At 36.0% G+C, this 26,914-nt stretch overlaps 1 protein-coding gene across 2 annotated transcripts in view; it reads left to right on the forward strand.

Annotated features, from left to right (window-relative positions):
- Positions 1–13,493: 13,493 nt before the first annotated feature.
- The window catches only part of LOC150103705 (nose resistant to fluoxetine protein 6-like), a 206,824-nt gene continuing 193,403 nt past the window's right edge, over positions 13,494–26,914 (forward strand). For both annotated transcript variants that reach the window (XM_090396506.1, XM_090396507.1), the window contains exons 1-3: positions 13,494–13,970; positions 17,438–17,616; positions 25,243–25,345. In XM_090396506.1, the coding sequence (XP_090252632.1) occupies positions 13,592–13,970; positions 17,438–17,616; positions 25,243–25,345 (661 nt within the window). In that variant the 5' untranslated portion in view covers positions 13,494–13,591. The remainder of the gene's footprint in view (positions 13,971–17,437; positions 17,617–25,242; positions 25,346–26,914) is intronic.

Raw genomic sequence — 26,914 nt, forward strand, 5'->3', positions numbered from 1 at the left:
AGAATCAACACCTCTCAGAAATCAACCAAATCTTAATATATACGGTTGCATTAAGCTTCCTAAAATTTGGGAAACACTTATCAATGGAGGTCCCATCCTACATTCCAGGCAACCTACAATCCATACCCTTAGAGGGCGCTCCACCTAGTTAGGACTTCAGTGTCACCCAAGTGGTGGGGCTTAGTATTGTTTGGTATTTTTGTTTATGTTACATTAGTTTTTTTTTAATCCCTGAAGATGTCTCAGTGACTGAGACGTAATATAGGAAGTATTAAATTCTGTTTTAATCCTTTCTGAGTGTTGTGTGTATATATAAGTGAGTGTATATGTGTGTGTGTGTATATTATTATTATTATTGTTATTATTATTAAGACGGAACTCCAGGGAGTCAGGGACTCATCGAGGGACGCCACATACTGCATACACACTTATTTTTGAATTCATTCACACTGCTTGCATTCACAACAACCACTTGCAATCCATTTCAATCACTCACTACCCTATGAGAGAAAAATTTAGCCATCATCCCCTTCTTAGTGCCATTCATTCTCAGCTTCTAAGGATGCTCTCTTGTCCTTTCCCCATCCTCCAGAAATTGAAAAATTCCATCAACTAAAATCCTCTATGACCCCATCAGATGTTTGTAAATCTCAATCATATCACCCCTCTTTCTTCTGTTTGCTAGTGTCTGCAGTCTACAAATTCTCAACTTGTCTTCATAATCAAAATCCTGATATCATTTTAACACTTTCCTTTGCACTCTTTCCACTGTATCAGATTTGCAATGGAAACCAGGAGACCAGGACTACGCACAATAGTCCAAGTGAGGTCTTATGAAGACCTTGTAAAGATGCAAAAATCCTTATTTTTACATAAGAACGTTCATATGTAAAGATAAGGATTGCAGTTATCTTCTGAGTTGTATTTGTAATCTTTGCTGCATGGCTTTGAACTTCAACTTCTTATCTACAAGCACTCCAAGATCCATACCCCATCAGTTTCTTCTAGCATAATACCATCCAATATAATACGATATTGAATATCTAATCTCGCCAAAGTGACTTTATCTACTTACAGTCTCTAATTAAGTGACAGTAGTTAGTTAAAATAAATGTAGAAACTAGGACATTGAGGGATTTTACAAGGGAATTTGACAGAAATCTCTTTGCACCAGTTTGTGTAATACATTCCCTTGTGTGAGAGGTTTCAAAGATCCCCTATAAGAGAGGTTTCTGAACCTATATTACATAGATACAATAAAAATAAACATGGATCAAGATTCCATGGCAGAGCGAAGTCAAATATCTCGGCGTGATGCTTGACAAAAAACTCCAATTCATCAGTCATACAAAACACATAAGCTGGAAGACATCCAAAGTAACCACTCAGCTCTACCCCATGATCAACAGAAGAAGCAAACTGGATACTAGGAACAAACTGCTCATTTACTGGATGGTAATACGCCCAGTCATCACTTACGCATCTCCTGCATGGAGCCATACCTCGAATACAAATATTCAAAAGCTGCAGAGAATACAGAACAAATGCCTGAAAATGATTCTGGATGTCCCATGGTTTATTAGAAATTCCCAGAGAATTCAACATTCACTACATCACATCCCTTCTCCTTAACCTAGCAGAAAAGTTCACCAAGACAAAGAATCATCCAAACCTGCTGATCAAGCAAGCTTCAGACTACAGTGAAGCAGAATTCTACAAATACAAAAGACCCAAGTCAATTCTATGCTCAGCTGAACTGCCCTTTCAGGGCGAGCTTAAAGCTCAATAACTCTTCACTCAAAGAACTTCCCTCTCAGACAAAGGGAAATATGAAAAGCATTTATGCTTCACCCATCAAATCAGTAATGTCTGCGTCTGCGTCGATGTGCGCTTATGTAAAGAAGTTACTTTCTTAAGTTAAGTAGCGCGATTGACCTTGATTACTCTTCACAAAATTCACCGCGCTGTAAAACAGTTTGCATCTTCCGCCAGCTCCTTTGTTTTATTGCCCTTCCACCTTGTCTCCTGCACGCACAAGATCTTCAGCTTCCTTCTTCTCATCATGTCTACGATCTCCCTACTCTTGAAATGAGTATTACGTATCATATCATACGACATAAACATTCGCTAACTTGCGAACTAAATTACCCAGCTACGACTCGAAATTACTCTCCTTTCCGACAACAGAGGGCGACACTATTACGGCAACAGTGTTGTGTGTATTGTTAGCCCTAATAGTTTGTTAGTCATATTAATACGAGAAAGTTTTTTTTCTTGTGGTAAAATGAAATGTGACAAGGAGTGCCAGAAAATGTCCAAATGAAGAATATATCATGAAACGTAATATTTCATCATATAAGTTATAATATGTAGGAATGTAATCCAAAACATTGCATATTATTACCTTCAGAAAATGCGATCCCCGGATTCCAGATGTCATTTTTCTGCTGAAGAATAAAATCGAATCTATTAGTTTCATCACAACCTTTTGGATGCGATTAATAATCAATTAACGATCTTGTTTGAGGATGAAACAATCAGTCGGATAATTGGAAGTTAACTACAAGTCACGAAGTTATCGCTGAGGTTTTTAATTTAAGAAAATCGTCATGTTAATTAATTTTTAATTAATTCAGTCTTCAATCAACAATATTTATCTACCTTCTGCCGGCAAAGGTTGGTCGAGCCTCTGCTAATAATGGCTCAGTTAAGTAAGTTTGAGTGCGGTTAGTAGTTGGAAGGGGACCTATCGTTCGATGCCGTTGGCACGCTCTCCCTCGATGAGTATTTGGACTCCCTGGAGGTGTCAAATAATAATAATAATAACAACAAATAAAATACATTTAAGTTCATCATCATCATCAAATTCCTGCCATATACCCTCAAGGAGTGTACAGGATATGACAGTACTACATGAAAAATTTACATCATTACTAACTTCCTATCTGCAATTTTCCTCCAAATCAATCTATTACCTGTCAAGACTCCAACATTATCAGATCTTATACATTTAAGTTAAAGGTGTATTTTAAATAATCAAAATTAATATTTAAAATAGTTCTAAAATTTTATTTTAAATTAAAAGATTAATTTTTTTTTATCTATCACAATTGAAACCATAGATAAGAAGACATAAATAAAATAAGCTCAAACCTAACGGAAGTAATAATCTCAGCAGCCAACGAATTCAAAAGCAACAAAAAGACCATAAACTTTCAGAGGAAACCTTACAACTACTAAAAAAGAGATGAAATACGAAACAAGACAAAAACTTAATTTCTAAAATAGAATATGCAGAACTATGCAAAACCATAAGGAAAAAGATGAGAAACGAAATAAGATCTAAACACTAAAAAAATAAAAGAAACAATTCAAAACAATAAAAATATGAAAATACTAAGAACACATTTATCAGTTGGCAAAAGTCAAATAACTGCAATAAAAGATACGAATGGAACTACAATAAGGAACCAAGAACAAATCCTAAGCAGGCTAGAAGAATTTTGTAAAGAACTCTATATTGATCCATCAATAGATAAATCAAATAAAAATAACTCTTCTCCATCTCATATAGAATTCATTCCCCCATTCACTTCAGATGAAATAAAACAAGCATTAAAACAAATGAAAATGTCCTGGTGAAGACCTAATTTACATCGAATTAATTAAATGGGGAGGAAACAATATAATTCACCATGTCACAAACTTACTAAATCTATGCCTAGAAGAGGGGAAGATACCAGAAAATTAGAAAAATGCTACTCTGATACTGTTATTTAAAAAAAGGGACAAAGAAGAAGTAAAGAACTATAGACCAATTAGTATTCTCTCTGATCTGTACAAAATTCTCAAAAAAGTAAGAACAAACAAGTTAATACTACCTCTTCTAGACTCAAATCAACCAGTAGAACAAGCAGGATTCCGTAAAGACTTTAACACAATTGATCATATTCATGCAGTAAAACAAATGATAGAAAAAGCAGAAGAAAACCAATTACCTCTCTGTTTAGCCTTCATTGATTATGAAAAAGCATTTGATTCCATGAAAACTAATGCAATAATCAAAGCGCTCCAGAATCAGGGAGTTCCTGAAGAATATATGGACCTCCCCAGGCAGTATACCTTACTGCAACAATCCAACTTCACACGAGTAGCAATAAAATATCAATTGAAAAAGGTGTCCGACAAGAAGTCTCTATCACCCAAAATCTTTACAGCAGTCCTTCAAGAAATATTTAATAATATAAACTGGACAAACCTTGGTATAAAAATGAATAACAGAAACTTAGCACATCTAAGATATGCAGATGATATCATAATTTTTGCAAACACTCCAGAAGACCTTAATATAATGATGGAAGACCTATATTATGAAAGCAGAAAAGTCGTTCTAAAAATAAAAAGAGGAAAAACTAAAATCATGTTTAATCATTTTGTAATACCAAAAAACATAATAATATAAAACAATTTTTTGGAAAGAGTCTCTTCATATACATACTTAGATCATCTCATTAATCTAAACTGTGGACTCCAAAAGGAAATAAATAGCAGAGTTCAACTTGCCTGGAGTGCATTCAGAAAATTGAAAAGCATTTTTAAAAACAATGATGTTCCACTCTGTTTAAAAAGGAAGACATTTAACCAGTGTATACTTCCAGTCATCTCATATGGTTTGTGAAACTTGGTCGCTAACAAAAGCACTGGCAAACAAACTAACAACAACTCAAAGAAAAATGGAGAGGTTGATGCTAGGCATCACATTAAAAGATAAGAAGCGAAATACCTGGATAAGAAGCCAGACTCACATCACTGACATCATTCTTCACTACAAGCGACTAAATCGAAATGGGTCGGACATCTATCCAGAAGAGATGAGCGATGGACCACCATACTAACGAACTGGATTCCTAAAGAAGGGAAACGAGCCGAGGACGTCCTAAAAGAAGGTGGGGTGATGAATTGTCAAATTTTGGCGGGGAAAACTGGTCAACCATTGCCAAGAACAGAGAAAGGTGGAAAGAACTGGAGGAGACATTCGTCCAGCAGTGGACAGAAAATGGCTGAAAAGAAGAAGTGAAACCGGTGGAGTATCCATAACTATAGAAAAACACGTATGCCACAGTAAATAACTTTTTTTTTTATTTTGTAAATATTTCGTCTTCTGTATCATAAGACATAATCCGTACAATTATCCAACTCAATAGGAACCGAATTCAAAAAACAGTAGCGCGCATGCTTAAAGAACAATCTCACTACGTATACAGTCGCGGGTTCATGGATTAAAACTAACGGGCTGAAATTAAAACTAATTAAATAAAATTAAAATATAACAGATAAATTTATTTGATTCAATTGAGAATAAAAATTTCCCAAAATTTTGGAATAATGAGACAGTCATTCTGATTAAAATTAGGTCTCTGAAGTAAAGCTTCAGCACTGTCTTTATACAAACGTTCATGCTTATATGTGGAACTTATCAAGCAGCAGCTTAGCGTTTTGCCACTGGATCCTATTTTTCAGCGTTTTCGCTTCCGATAAAACGCTTTCGATAAAAGATTTGTTATTATTATTATTATTATTATTATTATTATTATTATTATTATTATTATTATTATTATTAAAGACGTTTTTTAAAGTAAAAATATGCATTGGGAAAATTCAAATGTTTAACGAAATCCTTTTATTAATTAACTTAAAATACTTTTCACAATGATGGTGAACTCACGTTTGCTAGAGAAACAAATATCTTAAAAAATATCTTTTAAGATATTCCGTCAGCCCCGACTAGAAGATCTACTTTGATAGATGTTTGTGAGGATATTTCTAGGAGGCAGATGAATTCCATCTCTCTCGGTGTGAAACTAGCATACTAGAAGTTCATTAAGATGTAGGACCTCCTTTTGCTGTGATTACGGCAACAGTCCTACGGGACATAATTTCCACAAGGGTACGATAGCAGTCAATGGGAATTTTGGACCACTCTTCCTGTAAGCATGTAAGACGGTCCTGAACTGTTGTCGGATGGACTTCCCTTGACCTCACCCGACGCTTCCTTTCATCCCACAGATGTTGAATATGATTGCGATCAGGGCTCTGTGGAGGCCAGTCAAGTGTTTAAATGTTCACTGAAAGAAAGCACTCAATTACTGCAGCAGCTGTAAGTCACAATGCATTGTCTTGCCGAAAGCGACAATGGTCAGTTCCGTAGAAACGACACAAAGTAGGAATCATTCCATTGTGTAGAATGTTCAGATACCTCTCGGAGTTGAATGGTTGTGGAACCACAAACAGAAGTTCGAGGCCAGACATGGATAAACAGGACCATACCATCACACCGACACTTCCAAATTTCCTAGTTGGGGTTACGCTTTCTGCTAAGATAGGTTCACCGAGCATCCGCCACACCCACACCCATTCATCTGCTAGATAGAGGGTGTAGCGTGATCCGTCGCTCCATAACACAGCTTTCCAAGCTTCCACGTGCCACTATGCACGTTCTTTGCACCACTGAAGAACGACTCTGTATGTTTGTTATGCACGCGTACTTACCTGTATGCACATTTATACGCTTGATGTATTCTAAATATTGTGTATGAATAATAAAGTTTGGTTGATTATTATTTCACGAACACAATAAATGCTGCATTACATAAAAATAGAAGAGTTTTAGGTCAATAAAAACGAATTGTTTTTATTGACCTAACCAAAGCGTTTGCAAACTAATTAACCAAACTTTCATGAGCCAACATATCGGAATCGGAGGAATCTACTCGTGTAGTTCAAGCATACATGAAAAACTGAAAGCGTATCACAGGCATATGACCACAGCACAGCAAAGAGCTACTGGTAGCCTGCGGAGTATCATGGGGAGCTGTTCTTTCTCCAATTCTGTTTAACACACACGTCATTAGCAAACTTCTCCTAAAAAGTAAAATCTTTCAATACGCAGACGACACGACCATCGTGTGCATTTATGATGGACACGATGATCCATTCGTGGACCATCATGACCATGAATGGACCACAAAGACGCAAAATAACTTACACAGCTGTTTTCACAGCTTATGTGCAACACGACATCTCTCTGATTACCAGCTAGCTAACTGAAAATGGCACATAGATGAATCCTACAAAGCTAATGGTATTCAAAAACCTCCTCAGCCAACTCATAGAAACCAATTTTTTATTCTCCTATATAAATTCGATGAGAACGGTGAGCACTTAACAGCAAATAATAATTCTCCACTATACAAAACGTGAGTGTGCATGGAATAGTTCATATTTCTAATATGAACCTAACTCCGATCTTCACAGATGAATCAATTTATTGCATTACTTTTTTCTTCTGGATATTTTGGAATCACGGCCAACGTAAGTAAATCTAAACATTGTAATAGTGTACGCTGATGGTGTTTGTTGTTTGCCTGCAATTTCCTGCCGGTTTGTTTTGGGATTAAAATGGTTCTAAGATTTTATTCAATTATGGTTTAAACCGCATCACCATATAGGCAACATCCTGGAAAACATTCCAATGGATAATTATAATTTTTATTCGTCTTTTGACACCGTGGTGCTTGTTGCCATGTTATGTCTAACTGGAAAAAATAAATAACATTTCATATCTTCAATGAGCGAGTACCTTGAATCATTGCACTTCTGCTGAGATGTAGAAACTTTCTGTATAAGAATTTGAGCACTTAATTCAAATTTATTGCGGATAATTTCAAAATCAACATGACGACTGCTCCGTTTACATTCTTCGGATGGCGGATATCTTACATATTTCTAAATGGCGCATTGTCAGGAGAAAGAATACAGCTGCTGACTTTTATAATTTTCTTTTTAGTTTAAAAATCTACTTTAGTGTATTGATCAGAACTGTTCACAGTGCATATTTCTTTCTGTTTGTTACGAACCGATGTCTAAAACCTTCATCCCCTTAAAGCATTTTAAATTTTGGGACGAGTAAGAAACTTTGCGGAGTGATCTCGCACATAAGGTGAGCGATACACTAACCTGGTCACTGAGAAGTGACCAGGTTAGTCTAAGCTATTCTTGACTGACATCTTCTACTAAAATGAGCATTTTTTTTTTTTTTAAATTGTTCTTATTCTAAATGAAAAGAAATGGTTGAGAATTGTCATCGGTCAATCGAAGACCTTGCTACTATTATGAAGATTTCATGTTTGAGGGAGGCGGCAACTTGGAATGGATGTCTTAAACTAGACGTAAATTCAAGAATACTTGCATGATATCTTTCTCGGTAACTAGTTTCACATCGTCAGTGAAATATTTCCTTTGATGATCAGAAAAAAAAAAATTCTGTAAAAGTATTCTCTGGCTTACACAATTAAATTTCAAATTTATTTATAAATGCTGAAAATTTTGATTTTCAAAAACCAAGCACATTATTCAAATGATCCTCCACATCTCTAGGAATTCCTCTTTGATATATTCCTCTTCTTCTTCTTCCTCCATTTTCGTATTAGGCCTAGTGGCCTGTTACGGAGCTGTCCTAAGCCCTTCCAAACCGTACACGTGCCGAGGATAAGGTGATTAGCCGTATGCCTCCCGGTGTGTCCTATGTCTGCAGATGTGTGTTCAGGGAGCCGGTGGGCCTGTTGCGGGAGACAAAAAAAGCCGATTTTTCCGGGTGAAAAAAAAAAAAAACCTACCTCCGAATGAGACCGGTTAACTCACATTTCACCAAAAGATACTACATAAAGGTTCCTCACGTCACTGACGGGAATCAACCCAGGTCTTTTTGCTACGGATTCTCCCTTAAAATGTTCTTGTAGAAGAAAGAAAACGCAGCCTGTAGCAACCTTCCTGACGCCATAATTCAAGAATGATCACCAACATTCCCAGAAAGCTTATTGAAGCCTCTCTCTCTCTCTCTCTCTCTCTCTCTGTTTTCATCGCTTTAGAGTAATGTGATCACGGTCGATTGTCGACATGAGAATGGAACTGTTCCGTGATAACTATCGGATAATGAACGTGATTTGGTACACAAGTGTGCTAAGAAGACTTGACAGCTTAAAGTTGAGGGAATAAAAGTAATCAGTTTCATTTATTTCTAATAACTTGGCACAACGCATGAAAATGAATCAGTTCAGCACGTAGTTTCAATATTCTCTTTTCAAATGCGCCGATGAGTAAGCAGCGGATGTCATGAATGTGAGAGATTGTTAGAAACGTGCTGCATATTGATTCTTCTTTGCTGATGTGCTTGCGTTCTGTTCTTATATGGTGAAGCTTCTTCAAAAACGAAAAATAGCGGGGAGTGGGGGGGGGGGTTACTCTCTTGTGCATTGTTTATGCTTCCCTTCTCATGCTGCATATTTGAAGCATTTTTATCCTTTTTTGCAATTTTTGAATACTCTTTAAACTAACAATATAGTTTATGTATATAGAAAAATAATTGCATTTATTTCATGCGATGAGCTTTTTTTTCTCTTTTGCCTCTTCTATTTTATTCGAGTTCCCAGTAGCCAACGGTTCTGTTAGCTTCTGACTTATGTTTTCGACATTAGACACTGTCGAATGCTAACTCCCAATTAAATAAATTACGCATGTTACTTGAATGATGGAATATTTCGATTAAGAATCGCAATGACTTATTTTTTATTATTAAAATTATAAATTCGTTTTAAGAAATAAAATCATTCGTAATTTCTGTTATTGTCTTCAAATAAATGTAACACGCAAAGTAATTAAACGCATCGACCAAATATAAGGACAACGCGATTGTAGAAAAACTTTTTGAGAAAGACGATTAAACATGTCAATGCTATTCAAACTTGTAGAGCCTCCGTAATTCAACCGGACGACAAAGTCCTTTCGACGAAGCTGTCTGGTTAGAACGACCTCAGTTTGAACCCTATGCACAATGTGAAAAAAATTCATCAGGGATATGAACTGAAGGTGAGCTAGTCGGTCTCATATGCCCAAGATTCTTTCTGACAATTCGTGTCTACAGTCAGAGGAAAAACAAATTTACGAACAAGATGTATTTGTGTATGTCTTAAGATGCTTCGGCCATGCCAATTAATCTTATCACAGGCCAATTAGAGCACAAATTTGGCCCTTAGTAACTCTGCTTCCAAGTTGAATATTTTTAGCATGAAATTTTAACAGAGGAGTTCAAGAGAACAAAATCCTATCGAATTCGAAGCTTTAAATGCAATTCAGAATTTGTGCACACTACAAACTAAATAAATTAATATATTATTACATTTAAAAATGATAAAGCCGATCCCTTGCGAACAGTAAGACGATACCTTTATCGATATCGATAGCTTTCTACATATTGCAATTCCATAACACAAAATGCTAACACGTATGTCATCATGCAGTTATGCTAAAATCTTATTTTGATGTCAACTACAGGAGAGCCCGAGATACAAATAAAATCTCAGACTTAAATATAACTTAAATAAAATAACTACTAGTAAGGAAAGGGCACTCGAAGCTTCGAAGCTTCTATATCTGAGATACGTTAAATAAATTACCTTTTGAATATGACGCCTGACAAACTACAGTAGCCTAAAATGGGCATTAAGGACATACTAAACAAAAAATACGCACTTTATGCACTTTACAAAGTTAATGAAACGCAGTATGTCTGTTCGGGAGTTTCAGTTTAGTGATACCTGTATGTGTATGTGCGTTCGTGTCAGAGCGAAAGAATTTCTTATCCTACGGCTGTGGTAAATATCAGATCTTTCAAGAATCAGTCTACAGCTAACACAGCAGTCAAACCAGTAAATAATAACTCGCCTGCTTGATTGGCCGAGTGGTGAGCGTTTCAGCTATCCAACCAACAGGCTGCGGGTTCGAACCGCCATGTGCATGAATGTTTGTGATTGTCTTTAGGTGGGAGATGAAAGTCATCGCCTGTTGTGAGACCATCGCGGAGTTTATTGGAGACCTGAAATGACGAAAAGGTTTCATGTTTCATCTGTAGAGCAGGGTTTCCACACTACGTCCAAAAAAATGAAAAATATAAAAAAATATATAAAAATGATACGCAGAAAACAAATCCTTAGCGCACCCACGGTACAAAATATACTACATTCTTACAAAATGCTTCCTCCTTGGGTGGGAGCAATATAAAAAATAATAATAAAAAAAAAACACTAACCGCTGTTATCCTCAGATAAGATTAATAAAAATAGAAACTGAAGTAGTCTATGGAGGTCCAACTCAAAAGTAAAAACAAAAAGCAGGAAGGCATTTGACAAAAGATATACGAAATACTGTTATAATACCAGACCAAATCCCACTTTGAAAGAGCCCCGCTATTAGAGAGATCCTGAGAACAATAACACCCAAAGTAATACAAAATCCAATCAGAAATGCCTATTAAAACGAATTTTTCTAGACCAGTTCAAAATAGCATGCAACTCCCTATCGAAAAAACAAGCTTCCAAGCAGGGATGGAGTCGAGCCAGAGTTTTTTTTTTTGTGATCATCTTTGACACTCCTCCTCAAAACAATGGAAGAGGCCTATTCTCATGGAATTCCGCAGTATTTTATTTTGTCCCCCATAGGATCATATTCTTTTAAACTGATCATGCTTTCAGCTGGACTCCATCCCAGAATTAGCTGAGTTGGTGACTTTTGCTGATTTTCAAGTCCTCGCGGTTATATTTTCAAGAGATCTTACGAGTTAAGTGCGTCCATGTCGTCACCGTAAATCATAACGCTCGTATTATTGTCTGAAATTGCATTCCATAATCTATTTTCTTGAGTAAAACGGAAGTATACCAGAGAAAAACTATGTATTCGCTTTAAATCGAATAATTTAGATGGCGACGAGAATCGAACTCATTTTCTTCTGATGGTCTATTATGTATTATGGAACGAGTAACGTTTCTACAAGGCTGCGTTTGTTTTCGTATAAGATAGACTAACTTTACAGGGAAAAAATACCTATGTTGTCTATTTTGAATACCGAGTTCAGGTTCGTAAGGATATCAAAATAATAATATAATAATCAGAAAAAGCAGAAGAAAAGAACTGTTTGTTCTATTTGTTTGAAGGGCAAATTCACCATGTGATGAAATAAAAATCACATGGTTTATCAGGAAAACTGTCGTTTTCCTGACAATATTTATTCCGTATAAGCTCATGCTAAGTTTTGTTTCATTAAGAAGTTCAGTGTTTTTTCTTGGTTTAGACTTAACAAGATTGTCGAGTCTAAACCAGAAAGAGCATTTTCCAACACCCCTGTCAGATGGGAAGATAATAATCTGGTAATTAAGACTCTCCTGCCAGCTTTAAAAACCAAACAGTTTCATCTGATTTCGGGAGTGTACACTTTGCGTTTCGTCACTTAGTACTACAGATTTCCAATAGTCAAAGTTCGATTAATGTTCAGTCTGCTGTCTGTCTTGTACAAATACTGCAGCCTTGGAAACAGAGGCTATGAAATTCACTACGGAATGTTTATGAGCCAGAGGCACAGCTAGGGGAGGGTGTCCACCCCGCGAGGCACTTTGGACCTTTTGAACTTTTGCAGTTAATTCTAAAATACAATCTCGAGAACTCTCCAAATATTGTAATATTATTGCAATTTTCCTCACAATTGCTGTAAGTGTTGTTAGTTGTGAGAAGAGTTTTTCTAAATAAAACTGATTAAGAATTATCTACATTACTATGAAACAGACTTCGCCATTCGACAATTTTGCTAACAGAAAGCAAGAAAAATAACATTTTAGAATGTTGAAATTAAAGTTTTACTTCAAAAATAAACAGTGTTTTAATTTATTTCCCTCTCCGTCGTTTTGACTTTTTGCAGTATTTTTGGTGTGTATTGAGAGGGGCGACAAACTCAGTGACCGCCCCGTACGGTAAAAGCTCTGGCTACACCACTGTTATGACCTAATACAGTTTATAAGTTATATGCATTGAAATCCTAGTTGGGAAGAGGAGGACACAGTATATTTTTAAAGACCATGCTATTCCTTTCCATTAATTTTTGTGTGCTTTGACCACTATAACGACATTTCACTGGTGTTTTGACGGTATTTTTCACATCTAGTCATTTAGAGTACATTGTTTTGCTTTTATACTTCGTACATAGTTTTGTCACTAGCGCGTAGGCTTCCAGAAAAATGGATGCTTGCATAATTTTGACATAATTTGTATATGTATCATCGAACAACGGAACTGATTTTTGTTTCCAATATAATATCTTATGTTTTTTTTTTTTAATGCAGAACTGGTGCGTAGAACAACGAAATTTTGAATATCATATCAGCATTCGTAGCATACTTCATTGTAAATTTACAATGACGGCACTGAAATAAACTTATTTCAGTTTTCTTTCAAATTTATTATCAGTTTTCCGTTTCGGCAATGGAATTTGTTCACTCCTTTAAGTGGTTTTGTTATCAGAAATGTCGTCAGTTATCTCCCAGGTACACTCCAATCCTCTTTAAAATACAAGCAGAAAAAAAAAAAAAACCGTCGTGAAGAGCTGTTGTAATTGCTAATATTCGCTCCTGTATCGTGAAGTGCCTTATAAGTGAGTTACGGACGGCGTAACAAACACAAGTGTTAAAAATTATTTAACGATCCGAACAAAATGATTTCTAGTGCGTATTTTCTTCTTCCACTTTTCCTTAGGACTAGTAGCTTTCAGATTCCTCTGGAAGAGATGAAAAAGCACTTGGGAAACAACGTTTTGGAAGGTGTAAAGGACAATATTTCCATTCCTGATGTAGCATGGATTATGGCTCATTTATCACAGCTTATCGAATCAGGACAGCTTTTCAGCGAGGCAGCGAATTTTTCCGAAATGGATTTAATGTCACAGAGTTACGTGGAAGGTATAAGGAAATATTTCGATCAAAGCTTTAGTGTACCTGAATTATTCTCAAGCAAGAGTCCCACGCAAGGGAAATGTATCGATCAAATAATCAACATTCTACGGAAAAGCAATGAAAGGGAATGGTTTCAAAAATGTAAGTTACATTTATGATGTATTCTTCTTTGTCTGAATATCAATCGTGGAAAACTGGGAATATATACTTTTCTAGGGAACTATTAATATAACAGGACGAAATCCTTAGAGTCTTTTGTTTTCACTTTTAATTATGAAAAGGAATAGGTGTTATGATACATAACGTAGCAAAAAAAAACAAAAAAACTTTCGCACGAACCTTTTATAGTTTCTGTATTCGGCTTTGAAATGATGTTGGATTTAATATCCATTTAATTTAGATAATTTTGCATCGCCGAAGTGAAGCCTTCTAGCTCTCTATTTTAGTAAATACTTAACGCCCCGACAGGGAGTTCGCTTACGGAAAATGCACCTCTCCAAACGCTTCGAGTTCATTAGTACAGAAAGTTTTTGCTCTCTTAGGTTTCTGCCTGAGACTCACTGACGAGACCCCAATGAGGGTGGAAACCGGTGCGGGGCGGATCTGGCTTTGGCTCTACCCAGTGGTCGGCTCACCCCATCACCAGGTAGAGCCAATGCTGAGAAGTTCTCGGTGATGGGGTGAGCTTGTCATCGAGTGGAACAACGCTGAGTTGGGCGATCTTTCAGGATCGTCTTATTTTTAGAGCCAGCTTCACCTATATATAAGGTCTCCGGGGGAAGTGCTTTCCGACGTGGTCCGTGTCGGTGGATGCTTTTTCTTGGAATATGAAGTGTTCTGCTCAGTGGTGGGGTAAGCCCGTGGAACCAACGCTGAGTTGGACGATCTTTCGGTCACTCGTTTGGAGTGATCTGGGGGATCGCCTAATTTTTAGAGTGAGACCTTTACTTAAACAGTGTCTCCAATGAGTTTGAAACAGCTGTCAGGCTGGTGAAACCTTATAATGAACCAATAGGAGGCGAAAGGCGAATATTCGGACGCTCACAGCGATCGTCGTCACCTATACAGTTCGGTTAGGGCAACTCGTAGCATGGCGGCGGTGTATTCCCGCTAGCTCTCTGGTCAACTTTCGCACTAAACTTTTATAGTTTCTGTATTCGGCTTTGAAATAATTTTGGATTTAATATCCACTTAATTTAGATAAACCTATCTGCGCTTAAGATCGACTAAGTCAGGAAACGTCTGAAAATAAATAAATAAAAGAAACAGTTCCTCTAGTTATAACGATCAAACGGTTATTTTTGACCACAAGACCTATAGGAAAGATAGACTTCTATTCGGGTTTGTAGGTCAGATTTATTTCAAACTGAGTTATACCAACTAGTTTCGCCAACTATAGCTGTTGTTAAGTAGTCTTACATCTATATATATTTTACCCTGACGAAGCCAACAGCTATAGTTTGCAAAACTAGTTGGTATAACTCAATTTGAAATAAATCTGACCTACAAACCCAAATAGAAGTCTATCTTTCCTATAGGTCTTCTAGTTGTTGACAGGAATCGCACCTCTAACGGTCTAGCATTATGGTACCAGACACGTCGATACAAAGCCGCACAAGCAATGTACCCTATAAATGCCCTGTTTAGAATCATCCAGGAACTAGGGTGCAGTTATGGAAAGCCTTTTCAGGCTGTAAATGATTTAGCTTGTCATAATAAACGATCTACTAGGATTTACTGCTTCCATAGGTGACGTTTACGTCTCCTATGCAAGCAGTAAAACTTTTCAGAGAACAACTAATGATACACACGAATATTCGCCTCACAGTACGTTATTATAAACACCACCACCAAAGGTAGCAATCGCTATTATTGGCTGATGATCTCAATCTTCATTTCATCTTTTTCATGGAATTTGAGGAACATTCATTCATATAAGTTTCTTCAAATCCGATGGGGATGAGATCACCGGGAAGTTTTAATCCAATCGCAAACGACTCGTTTCAATTAAGTTGTAATATAAGTATCGTAAGAATATCAATTCCAAATTTTGGTCGTAATTGAACAGAAATAGGAAACGCATCTGATTTCAATTATGTGTCACTGAAGTGAACAAAATGATAGCAAAGGAGAAGTGCTTCTCTTTCACTATCATTTTCAACGAAAATTCTTTCAAGAATTATTTAGAACGATTTGTTTACTTGGTGCATAGTTACATCCAGTATCTGCTGCATCATACCTGTCTATCCTTTTAGTACAAAGGTGGACTAGCCTTTTTATTTATTTATTTATTTTAAGAATCGTAAATCCATGTTTCATTCTATCAATTATGTATGATCAGCTTCTTGCCAAAATTTGAAACTGCGAACCACATAGCCTACTATTTTAATTCGAGGAATTAGTTGCGAATTAATCTACACAAATAAAAGTTTTCGTTAGAACCATTTTTGTATTACAAGAAAATATTCTGTAGGTTTCGTTTTGTTACATTGTTTAATTCTATATAGAACTGTTCATAATTTTGTTCATATCAACAAAATGATAGCTGTGAATAATTTAACTTGGAAAAAATGTACAAATAAACAAATAAACAAATGAACAATTTATTTTCTCTAATAAAAATTTGATAAAATTTGAAGCTTTTATAATTACATTATTAAATTCTGCATGTCCCTATACAACAGAAAGTAAATAGAATAGTTTTCGTTCATTTCGAAACAAGTTGATTCACCTTAGCAATGCACAGTAGACCCATCTCTCCCATCGCGTTATCATCCACGGTATTCAAGCAAATGCAAAACTTTTCTTGTGAAAAATGATAATTTACTGTATGAAGACTTTCCTGAATGATAAAATAATTGCAACATTAGCTACAGATTTTCGACTTAATTTAGCTAATCACATCATAAAAAGGGAAATAAATTAATCCAGGAAAATAGCCGTAAAACTGTGATCAATTCAATAAAAAATCATAAAATAATGATGAGAGAAACGTACTGATAATGCACACATACAGGCCATTAAATTAGAAACCTTTATGCAAATGTACGTATCACAGCATATATGTAAAATACTTGGACACGTGTATCGTCACGTGTTGTAGACAACTATTTAAAAATTCTGCAGGACAATAACAGCGTCGATCACAATGGGAAAACAAAGGATCTTTCGAAGATCCTTTGTTTCGATAACGAGCTTATTGTGGGTGCCGGTCTGGCTGGAGCAACGGTTTTCAAAACAGCAGAGCTGACGGGTTTCTCCAAAGATGAAATATCCTGGGTGTGTAAACAGCGGAAAAATAACCTACACTGTTTATCTCAGAGGCGTAACTGTGGTCCTAAGACAGTCTGTCAGGAATGCGATCGCCATCGTCTGAGAATGTTTGTACGGACAAACCGAACTTGCTGTGTGCAGCAACTGACCGACGCATTTAATGCTGCTGTTCCCGACCCAAATCTCAACGAACTATGCGCAGGGAATTGAAGTTGACAGTCGCATTCCTATACGTAAAATAAAAGTTTCTAATTCAGTGACCGGTATGTGTATTAAAGTTTTATTATTTTCGATGTATACTTCCTAATATAAATTATGCTGAAATATATTTACAGTGCTGGACTCCTATGGCAAAATTCCAAGTGGTTTCACCAACGGAGCTGTTCTGTGGCCTGGAGATTTTGATGTATGTCTTAATGTGCAAGCACCAGTTGTTGTATCCCACGGCCAGAAATATGGCGGTTTTGGAGGGAAGTACTGCACAGCTGATCTTCTCCTTAATATTTCATCGGACGTAAGTTGAACTGTTCGTTGCATTTTATTACTGATCAGTGGCGTAACCACCATATTATAAAATTTTACAGCTCGAAGGGAAATGGGAAGGGTGCGATAATTGACAGTGCTCAGGCAGTCTAAAAATAGTTGATTTTATGTGTGAACGTGTTAATTAGGGGGGGGGGGGGTTTGAAAGCATTAGTTACACCTCTGCATGCGTGAATGATTTTGATATGCAAGCCCTTCAAGGACATGAAAAACACTTAATTGCTGCATATGAGGAAAGAGCGGTAAAGCGAGACAACCACATAGAGATTGGTATAACGGAAAGAACCAGAATGCCACGTTTTGGCTACTGCATATTTCTCAGTGCAGTGTTCTATCAAATTCAAAGCGCTCAGATGAAATTCGCATATTAGGAAGAGAATTTTTAAAGTCAAAGTATGTTCAATGATCTTTTATTACCTCATATTTTACAGCATATTTTCCAATCTTATGAAAAACAACGTAATTATAACAAACTCTGCATATGGAGGAAACACCTTCCTACAAAAGAAGTCTAATAAAAATCCAAACTTTGTTATTTAAAAAACCTGTTTCCATTACAGTGGTATTTTTCATAAATACCACTGTAATGGAAAAATTGTAACGGAAATGAAGCGCACGCACATCCACTTAGTCATCTATATCGGACTCTTATTCCTCTCTGCAGCTGCCACAACAACACAAACCACATGCAATATACGGATCTTCTTGATAATGTAGCGTTTTATACACACATGCGCATCCATTCTAAGCTGTAAAATGCCCAACCTTTTCGATCTTCTTTTTCGGTTGGTCTAGATCAGGGGTCTCCAAACTACGGCCCGCGGGTAAGATGTGGCCCGCCAATTGGACTAATTTTTCAATAAGAATCCGCAAAAAAAAAAAAAAAAAAAAACACGGGGTGCTGATAGATTTCAAATGCATTAATTAAAATTGTGTTCAAAATATATTCCCGAATAGCAAAAAGTAACCGTAATCCAAGTTACGGTCTTTCTGACTGTAAAAGGTCTGTTAAAATGGACTAACGAAGAAAACAAATTTAAATTTTACAAGCGAATTTGAAGAAATTTGCTTGTAAATTTATCTCTATTTTTGGGACAATGTATCTTTGCGAACAAACTTTTTCCCGAATGAAATATATCAAGTCAAAATAAAGGACAAATTTATCTGATGAAGTCGCTATTTGTAATTAGCACTCCAAAATTTGAACCTTGCGTTTAATAAGATTTTAAATATACAAATAGTTACATCATTCACATTAATGGTTTTATTATAATTTGTAATAAATATATGAGAATTTGCTGATATTCGTTGTCATTAATATACGATGAATTAATCTCACATGCTCTATAATCAGTTTTTATCTGCTTTCAATAAAACTCATAGATCTAGTTCTAGAGTTTTTTTTTTTACTACGGCCCGCTGAACAGTGCTGAAGTATCCAATGTGGCCCTCACGGCGAAACGTTTGGAGATCAGTGGTTCTTAACCTGAGGGCAGTAAGAGGTTAGGGGTACGGTAAACTTCATAATACTACTAATATAATAAAAGCAAGAAATTTCGCATTTAATCTAGTATCCCTATTTATATTGTATGTTTGGCAACACTGTTCAGAATATTGTATGTCTGGCAATACTGTTGAAATTTATTGGCTACTTATTTTTTAGAATTTTTACATTCAAGGTTAAGTAATTGGGCTACTTTTTGGTCTGAATTTTCTACATTGAAAATAAATAATTGGGGCTATTTTTTTTTTTTTTAGCAGAATCCACTATTTTTATAAGCTCTATCTACTACTTTTCGTAATGCCCATCTGACAACCCTGGTTTGCAGTATACATCTGGCCTATGGTATCGTGTGGCTCACTTTGTTGATATTGTGTAGCATTGTTGCCCATTAAAATGTGTGAAAAAAGAAAGTTTCGTCAATATTCGAGTGAATATTTAAAATATGGTGTTATTCCGTCTACAAATAATGAGCAGTGCTTACTATGTGAAAAAACATTTTCAAACGAACGAATGAAACCTTCAAGAATGATTAAGCATTTAAGAACAAAGCATCCAAATAAAGCAAAAAAGGATGTGAATACGGACTTGGACTTAATTGTAAGACGAGAGTTTCCGCAGTTCCCAAGACTACAAATAATAGATGATGATTTAGTATTAGATACAAATTTGTACTGTTAATGTGTCCATCTTCTGACACTGAAAGAAGACGACGATCACATTCAAAGAATTTTTTCAGCTTACAATACTCGATTGGGTCATAAATCCATTTCTTTCTGATGACACTTCCATTCATGCAAAAATGTGTGAAGAATTTATTGACTTAAAAAATGATTTTGAAGCTCACGTACAATTTCAGCAGCGTGGGTATGAAAGTTTCTGGCCAAACATGCATTGCATGTTTTGGCCAGATGTAAACTGCAAACCAGGATTGACAGATGTGCGTCAGGGAAAGTATCCTCAGCTTTGGCAAGAAATAAAATTACTGCTCATTGCTTTTCCTTCTTCATACTTGGTCGAGAAAGGATTCAGCGTCGTGTTGCAATTGTTAGCCAAGGAGCGAAATAGATTGCAAATAAGTGAAAGAGGAGACTTGAGACTTCGTTTGTCGAACATTGAACCTGATATTGAAAAATTAGCAGGATCTCATAAGGCTGAGGGTAGCTATTAATGATTGGTTTATTAAATAGAGTAAGTTTAGAACTTTTTTTTGAGTAAAAAATTAATTTATATAAAAGTCATTAATTTTTAATTAACTCTAGGTTACCATCTGGTTGGCGAAGAATTAGAAGATCTAAAAAGGCTAACTGCTTATTTGATTCTACTTCTAGGGTAAACTTGATCCTAGGATGAAATGCGTTTAACTTAGTGAGAAATTGTTGAAGTTCATCAGAAGAGCCATTCCATACAGCAAAAACGTTATGGACATATCTGAACCAATGAGTAGGTCTCGGAGAAATGTTGTCAAAGTTACGTTGTTCAAAATGTTCCATAAAGAAATTGGAGATAGCAGGAGAAAGAGGATTACCCATTGCTGTTCCTTCAATTTGCTGATACAACTTATTTTTAAAAGAAAAATAACCAGAATTTATTACAAAATCAAATACGTTTACAATGTCTGTAGGAAATTCCTGTTGTAGTAATTCAATGCTTTCCGAAAGAGGCACATTTGTAAATAAAGAAACAACATCTAAACTGATATCAGAAACGTCCAAATGAAGATCTGAAATTTTATTTTTGAAATCCAAAGTATTTTTTATATAAGTATCAGTTTTTCTAGTTGAAGAGGAGATTAAATTTGATAAAAATTTTGAGATTTTGTAAGTGGGGCAACCTATACAATCTACCACCGGTCTTAACGGAATGCCTGGTTTATGAACTTTTGGAAGACCATACAATCTAGGTGGACGACGGAAGATGGGTTTAAGTTTTTTCTTTTGATCTTCGTTCCATGTAGATACATTATCTATAAGAGAATTAAGTCTCTTCAATTGACTCCGGGTAGGATCCGATGTAAGAGGCCTATAAGTTGAACAGTCGCGAAGTAAAAGAAACATTTTTCTCTCATATTCCTTCCTATCTTGAATCACTACAGCCTTCCCCTCATCAGCTTTCGTAATAATTAAATTATTGTTATTCTTCAGTGATTTCAATGCTTTAAACTCAGAGTAAGAAAGATTAGGACGGAAGGCTTGGCATGAAAAAAATTTGTGCACATTGAAAACGTAATGTGTTGGCTGTGTTTTGGGATAAGGATCGAATACTTCTGTCTATGTTATGAAAAAAATCCATAAGTGGCACCTTATTCGGCGTAACGGCGAAATCATGTCCTTTTGATAAAACAAAACGTTCACAGTCTGTTAGTGGACGTCCGGAAACATTTATGACTACTTTATCAATAGTATTATTACTGTAATGCGCATATCTTTGAGTTCTTACCTAAAGGGCTTTAATGATTCTCGTGACAAGCTAAATCGCAAAGTTGAATCACTGGTCAGCATACCTAGATCCAGTAATAATATTATTGATATAGATAAAGTAGTTATAAATGATTCCGGGCGTGACACATAGGCGAAAATTATATTATTAAATAATCTTTGTACGTGAGTTTTTTTTCCGTTATTAATTTTATATCAATTTTAATGTTCAACATGCACACATTTAATATTTAATGACTTAAAATACCGAGATAATTAAGAATAGTTGGCTTACCAACGAAACTAGTAGTGTCCTTAATAAACTTCTATATATATATATATATATAAATAACACGAATATGACACTCTGAAGTGCAAAGTATGCAATATGAAGAGTAACTTGTTTTACTCACTCAGTATTTAAAAGTAGCCATAGATAATGCACAATTAGGAATAGGAATGAAATTGAAATGATGACGGCATGATATTGATGACCGACAAAGACATATCACGGGACATTACACACGATTATTTTTTTATTTTTTAATTTCCTTTGGAACGAATGTGGCTGGACACGAACCATTCGATATAAATACGATGGCCGATAGGCAGACCTCAGCAAGTAATACATACTAAAACAGAAATAAGAAAATAACTAACGAGTTATGTACTACAAGGACCAGCATTGAACTGCCACTGCTCTTTAACCTTACGTTGATAGGAATAATATAATGGGAAATATTCAGTTTGTCGATTCAGCTTGTTTAAATACATTGATATTGTGGGGATGGACAATATCTACCATTTTAATTCAGTGAAGTGTAAGAGAGATTTGTGCTGAAATGATTGGAGCCTGTACTTCAAAATAACGGGATACACCTCAAGAAACTAATGAGGCTTGGAATCAGAGAACGACAGGAATTTGGATTTCGAGAGGTGTGTTGAAAAGTAGGCTAAATAGTAAGTACAGTTATCGCTTGGATAACGATTAATGCTGTGACGATAAGGAGTAAGGAATTTAGTTTCACTTTCGATACGACTACATCTGGAAGAATACTGGGTTCGCATTTAATAGCCTGACTCTCATGAAAATGAAGCAATGGTGGAGTCGTTTCAGAAACGATTCTGTTCCTCTCACCATACATAAGATGGTGACAGGAATACAATCGAGAAGGAATGCTTGATTCTGCTGCTTCATTCCTTTTGGGATAGATAGAAAGTTTGTAGGCATCACATCGTGTCTTATAGACAGAAAACAGGAGATGTAGAAATATATAAGTTAGTAATATAAGAGAATATATAAGAGAGATATAAGAGAATATATAAGAAATAAATATATGAGAGAGAGAGAGAGAGAGAGTTTTTCATTCAGGCAAACAGTTAGTTTGCCTGAATGAAAAACTCCAATTTGTGGAAGGAGAGACCACGTCATCCCGGAATAAAACCGACAAACTCATCTTTGGCAGAATCGTCCTTATAAAAGTTGTTTTGTTCAAAGTAGGAATAACTGTGAACCCATAACAGAAACATAAAATGCACGTGAGCGGTGGAAAGATGTTTAATTAACTGCAATTAATTATACAAATATTTCAGTTTAAGTATCTTAAACCAATTCTATTATGGTTTAAGTGTCTCAAACCATAATAGAATATGGAAATAGAATTTCCCAAAATAGAACTGGGAAATTCGAGGAACAAAAATGTAGGCGCATAGAGAACGTATCATTCTCACGCGCAGTCACTTTTTGAATTCAGTGTAGGAGCGATGTTCAGATATACGTTTAGCGAATCGGCCTGTATGACCAAATCAAATCAATTTCCGGTTATATCAAATTAAATGGACTCCAGGTAGGGTAGCAGCAAAGGTTGTACTTTGTATTTACCATATTTCAAAAAAGAGCTGATATGTTTAATAGGTTTAAACATAATTTTTGAAAATTGAAATTTCCCAAGGATAGATACGAGAAACACGGGAGTTGTGACTCCGTAAAAAGTCTTATACGGACTCACAATTTCCTATTGCCAAAGGGAGTTGTGCTTGTATTATGAATGAATGAATGAATTAAGCATTACCATCTAGTGAATGATGGTTGTTTGGCGAGCTAATACGTTAACAACTCCTCAAACCAGGCCATATACACCCTCTGTCCAAAACAAAACTGATCTTTTCGAAAATAGAAGAAACTAGCAGCACAACCTGTTGTATCTTTTTGTTGTCGAAAGCGGCAACTTTCATTAGTGTTGTGTCAACTGTTAATGATATTTGTTTCATTAGAAGCCGATAAGTAGGGCCTAGAGTAACTGTGTTTTCACGAATGGTCAGTCATCACGATATTCATGCCGTACGCGACGAATTCTCGCAATCAATCGCTTCAAAACTTCGAGATAAAACTCACTGTTGGCCAGGCGGAACGAATTCTTTGTGGATAATGCCCTCGGAATCGTAGAAACAAATCAGCATTTTCTTTACTTTTGACTTCTCCAAGCGACTGTTTTTCGGATTCCCCTCTTCTGCTGGTCTCCACTCAGCACTCTGGCGCTTTGTTTCGGGCTCTTACTCAAAACACCACGTTTCGTCACCAGTAACGATCGTTTCAAGGACGTTTGAGTCCTTACAAGCGGTCAACTCGTAAGTCAATTCGATACATTTTTTGTTCGTCGGTCAACTTGTGGGGAACAAATCGCGAATTCAATTTAAGAAAGTCCAAACTCTCGGTCAAAATGTGCACAGTTGATTTTGGAATCCCCAATTCATCTTCAATCAATCTCACCGACGGTAAGATCGAATTCGGGTTTCCTTTGATGAATTCACGCACTTTTTGGATGTTAACTTCGCTCAGTCCAGTTTTTGGACGGCCACGCTTTTCGTCGTCCTCAAGCGGCTCATCTCACGACCACTTTGAAATCGCTTACGCCACTCGTAAACTTGAGTACGGGATAAGCATTCATCACTGTATGCTTTTTGAAGCATTTGATGCCTTTCGGTAAAACGTTTACCACGTTTAACACAAAAGTCAATCTCAACTCTCTGTTTGAAACTCATTTTCTGACCGTTCGTCAAAACACACTGTCACTCTTGGCACTATCACTCGGCTTCAAATGAAACAAATGGCATAAACAGTTGACACAACACTAATGAAGGTTGCCGCTTTCGACAACAAAATGATACAACAGGAGGCACCGTTAGTTTCTTCTATTTTCGAAAAGTTTGGTTTCTTTTTGGACAGAAGGTGTGTACTATATATCCTATACCAACCAGCAAAGCAACAGAAACCTAGCTTGAGGGCCCCAGAGAACCCCCTTATATAATAATGTTTGTGAGTCAATCACTGCCACCCTGCTTTTTGGAGATCTGAAGTGTCTTGGAAAAGTTCTCTTCTAGATCAAGCTTTCCAGATTACTTAAAAAATAAAAAAAATAATAATGTACAATAAAGAGCCAAGAGGCTGTTTTTTTCAGCGACGTAGTGGGGATTGATTACCCCCTTAACTTAAAAGAATAATCTCTTAGCTTACCACGGTACTACCCTTTATATTTGTAAGTTGGAGTTACATAACAAAATATCTCAAGTATTAGTTTCTATTATGAATACTTATTTACAATACTTATTTTGTATATGAAAAAAAGAAATTAAATAAACTAAAACTTAAAACTAGTCCACTTTTTATTCTGTTTTTCAGCATGATTCCAAATCCATTGGAATTAAAACTGGAATCTGCATTCCAGACTCCTGCTTAGATAAAGATGCTCAGAATGATCTGTTTGCAATTCTGAATCTTTTGGGTAAGTTATGAATATTTTTATAAGTTTGGCCTAAACAATATCTTCTAATACCTTTTAATAAAATATATTTATTAAAATGTTTGAAAATTAGTAGGTGCTACCCCTTTGCTCCCTTCAGAATAATCAATAGAAGGTAATGATGATTGGTGGAGCCTCTGCTACTAATGGGTCACGCAAAAAGTTAAGCAAGTTTGAGCGTGGTTAGTAGTTGAAAGCGCTTCAATCGTCGTTCGATGCTGTTGGCACACTTTCCCTCGACGAGTCTTTGGACTCCTTGGTGGTGTCACAAAATAATAATAATACAGATAATTTTTGCTATCTCGTGTTTCTAACACTATTTATTTTTGTCGTGTGTGCGGGCATGCGTAATAATTATACAGTCCAAGTTTTCTGAATGCTGGATCACATGCACCACACACACACACACACACACACACACACACACACACACACGCACGCACACTCAAGGCGATTTTAATGAGGATTCTTGTTTCCTTCCTTATGAGAAAATGAATTTATCATACTCGAGAACCTGGATGTTGTCGGTCTGTAATGCCAAGCAGTTCACATGATTACATATATGTCAGATATACGAGTTTTGAAGTCGTATGCAGTATCCGTCACTGGGAGAACTCCGTAATATGTAGCATGCACCTAATCCCTAACCCTCTCTTTTTTACAATACGTCAGTAATAACATCTCTGAAGTCATGGGTAGGGAAAATATATTTTGATATCATTTTTCTTTATCGTTTCACGTTTTTTTTATCACTAAGAAAGTTTCCAGAATACTAAGACAGAGAGCAAATTAAATAAACATTTCTGTATGCTAATATAACTACACAAGTTTAAAATACCTTCTGCACATTACAATAAAAGCTGGTTCTTACTGAAGAAAGAAGTGCATTTTGTTTAGATGCCATCTAAATTTAATCGTACAGTTTAATCATAAAATTAAAACTGTGAAACTACGTTTTTGTATCTACAACTACAGCGTCAGGCTGTTCAAAAAAGACCATTTTCGATCAAAATAAATAAATCAGCTGACACCTTTTATTCCTTTATAGGGAGTCTGTTTTATCTCCATCTTTTGTAGACTCAGTAAGCAGTTTAATCTCCACTGGTAGGCAACAGAGATAGCTGGAACGTCATCCTAAACGATATATTATTATCTGAAATAGTGATGTTCTAGGGTCGATTTTCTTGAGTTTACAGACCCGATTTTCGGGAAATGTAACAGGCAAATGGATGAAATACCATTTGCCTGTTACAGAGATCGACTAACACGGGAACTGTTCGAAGAAAGGCTTAGAAAAGCCTCCACTAGTCAGCAACTAAAATAGAACTTAAATCTTTCTTTAGGAGAGCATCTCTCATAGGATGCAAGTGCCACTTGTACTCAGCTACAGAGGCCTGACTATTCGATATTATTATTATTATTATTATTATTATTATTATTATTACGAGAGAATCCAATGAGTCCTTACACTGATCGAGGGAGGCCCTAAACATCATGTCCACACAACTATATGACATTCTCACAGTATCTATCATACCATGCCTTGAACTC

This window comes from Typopeltis vanoorti, chromosome 8 (assembly GCF_054136105.1).
Source record: "Typopeltis vanoorti isolate ZY-2024b chromosome 8, IOZ_Tvanoo_1.0, whole genome shotgun sequence".
Taxonomy (NCBI): Eukaryota; Metazoa; Arthropoda; class Arachnida; order Uropygi; family Thelyphonidae; genus Typopeltis; species Typopeltis vanoorti.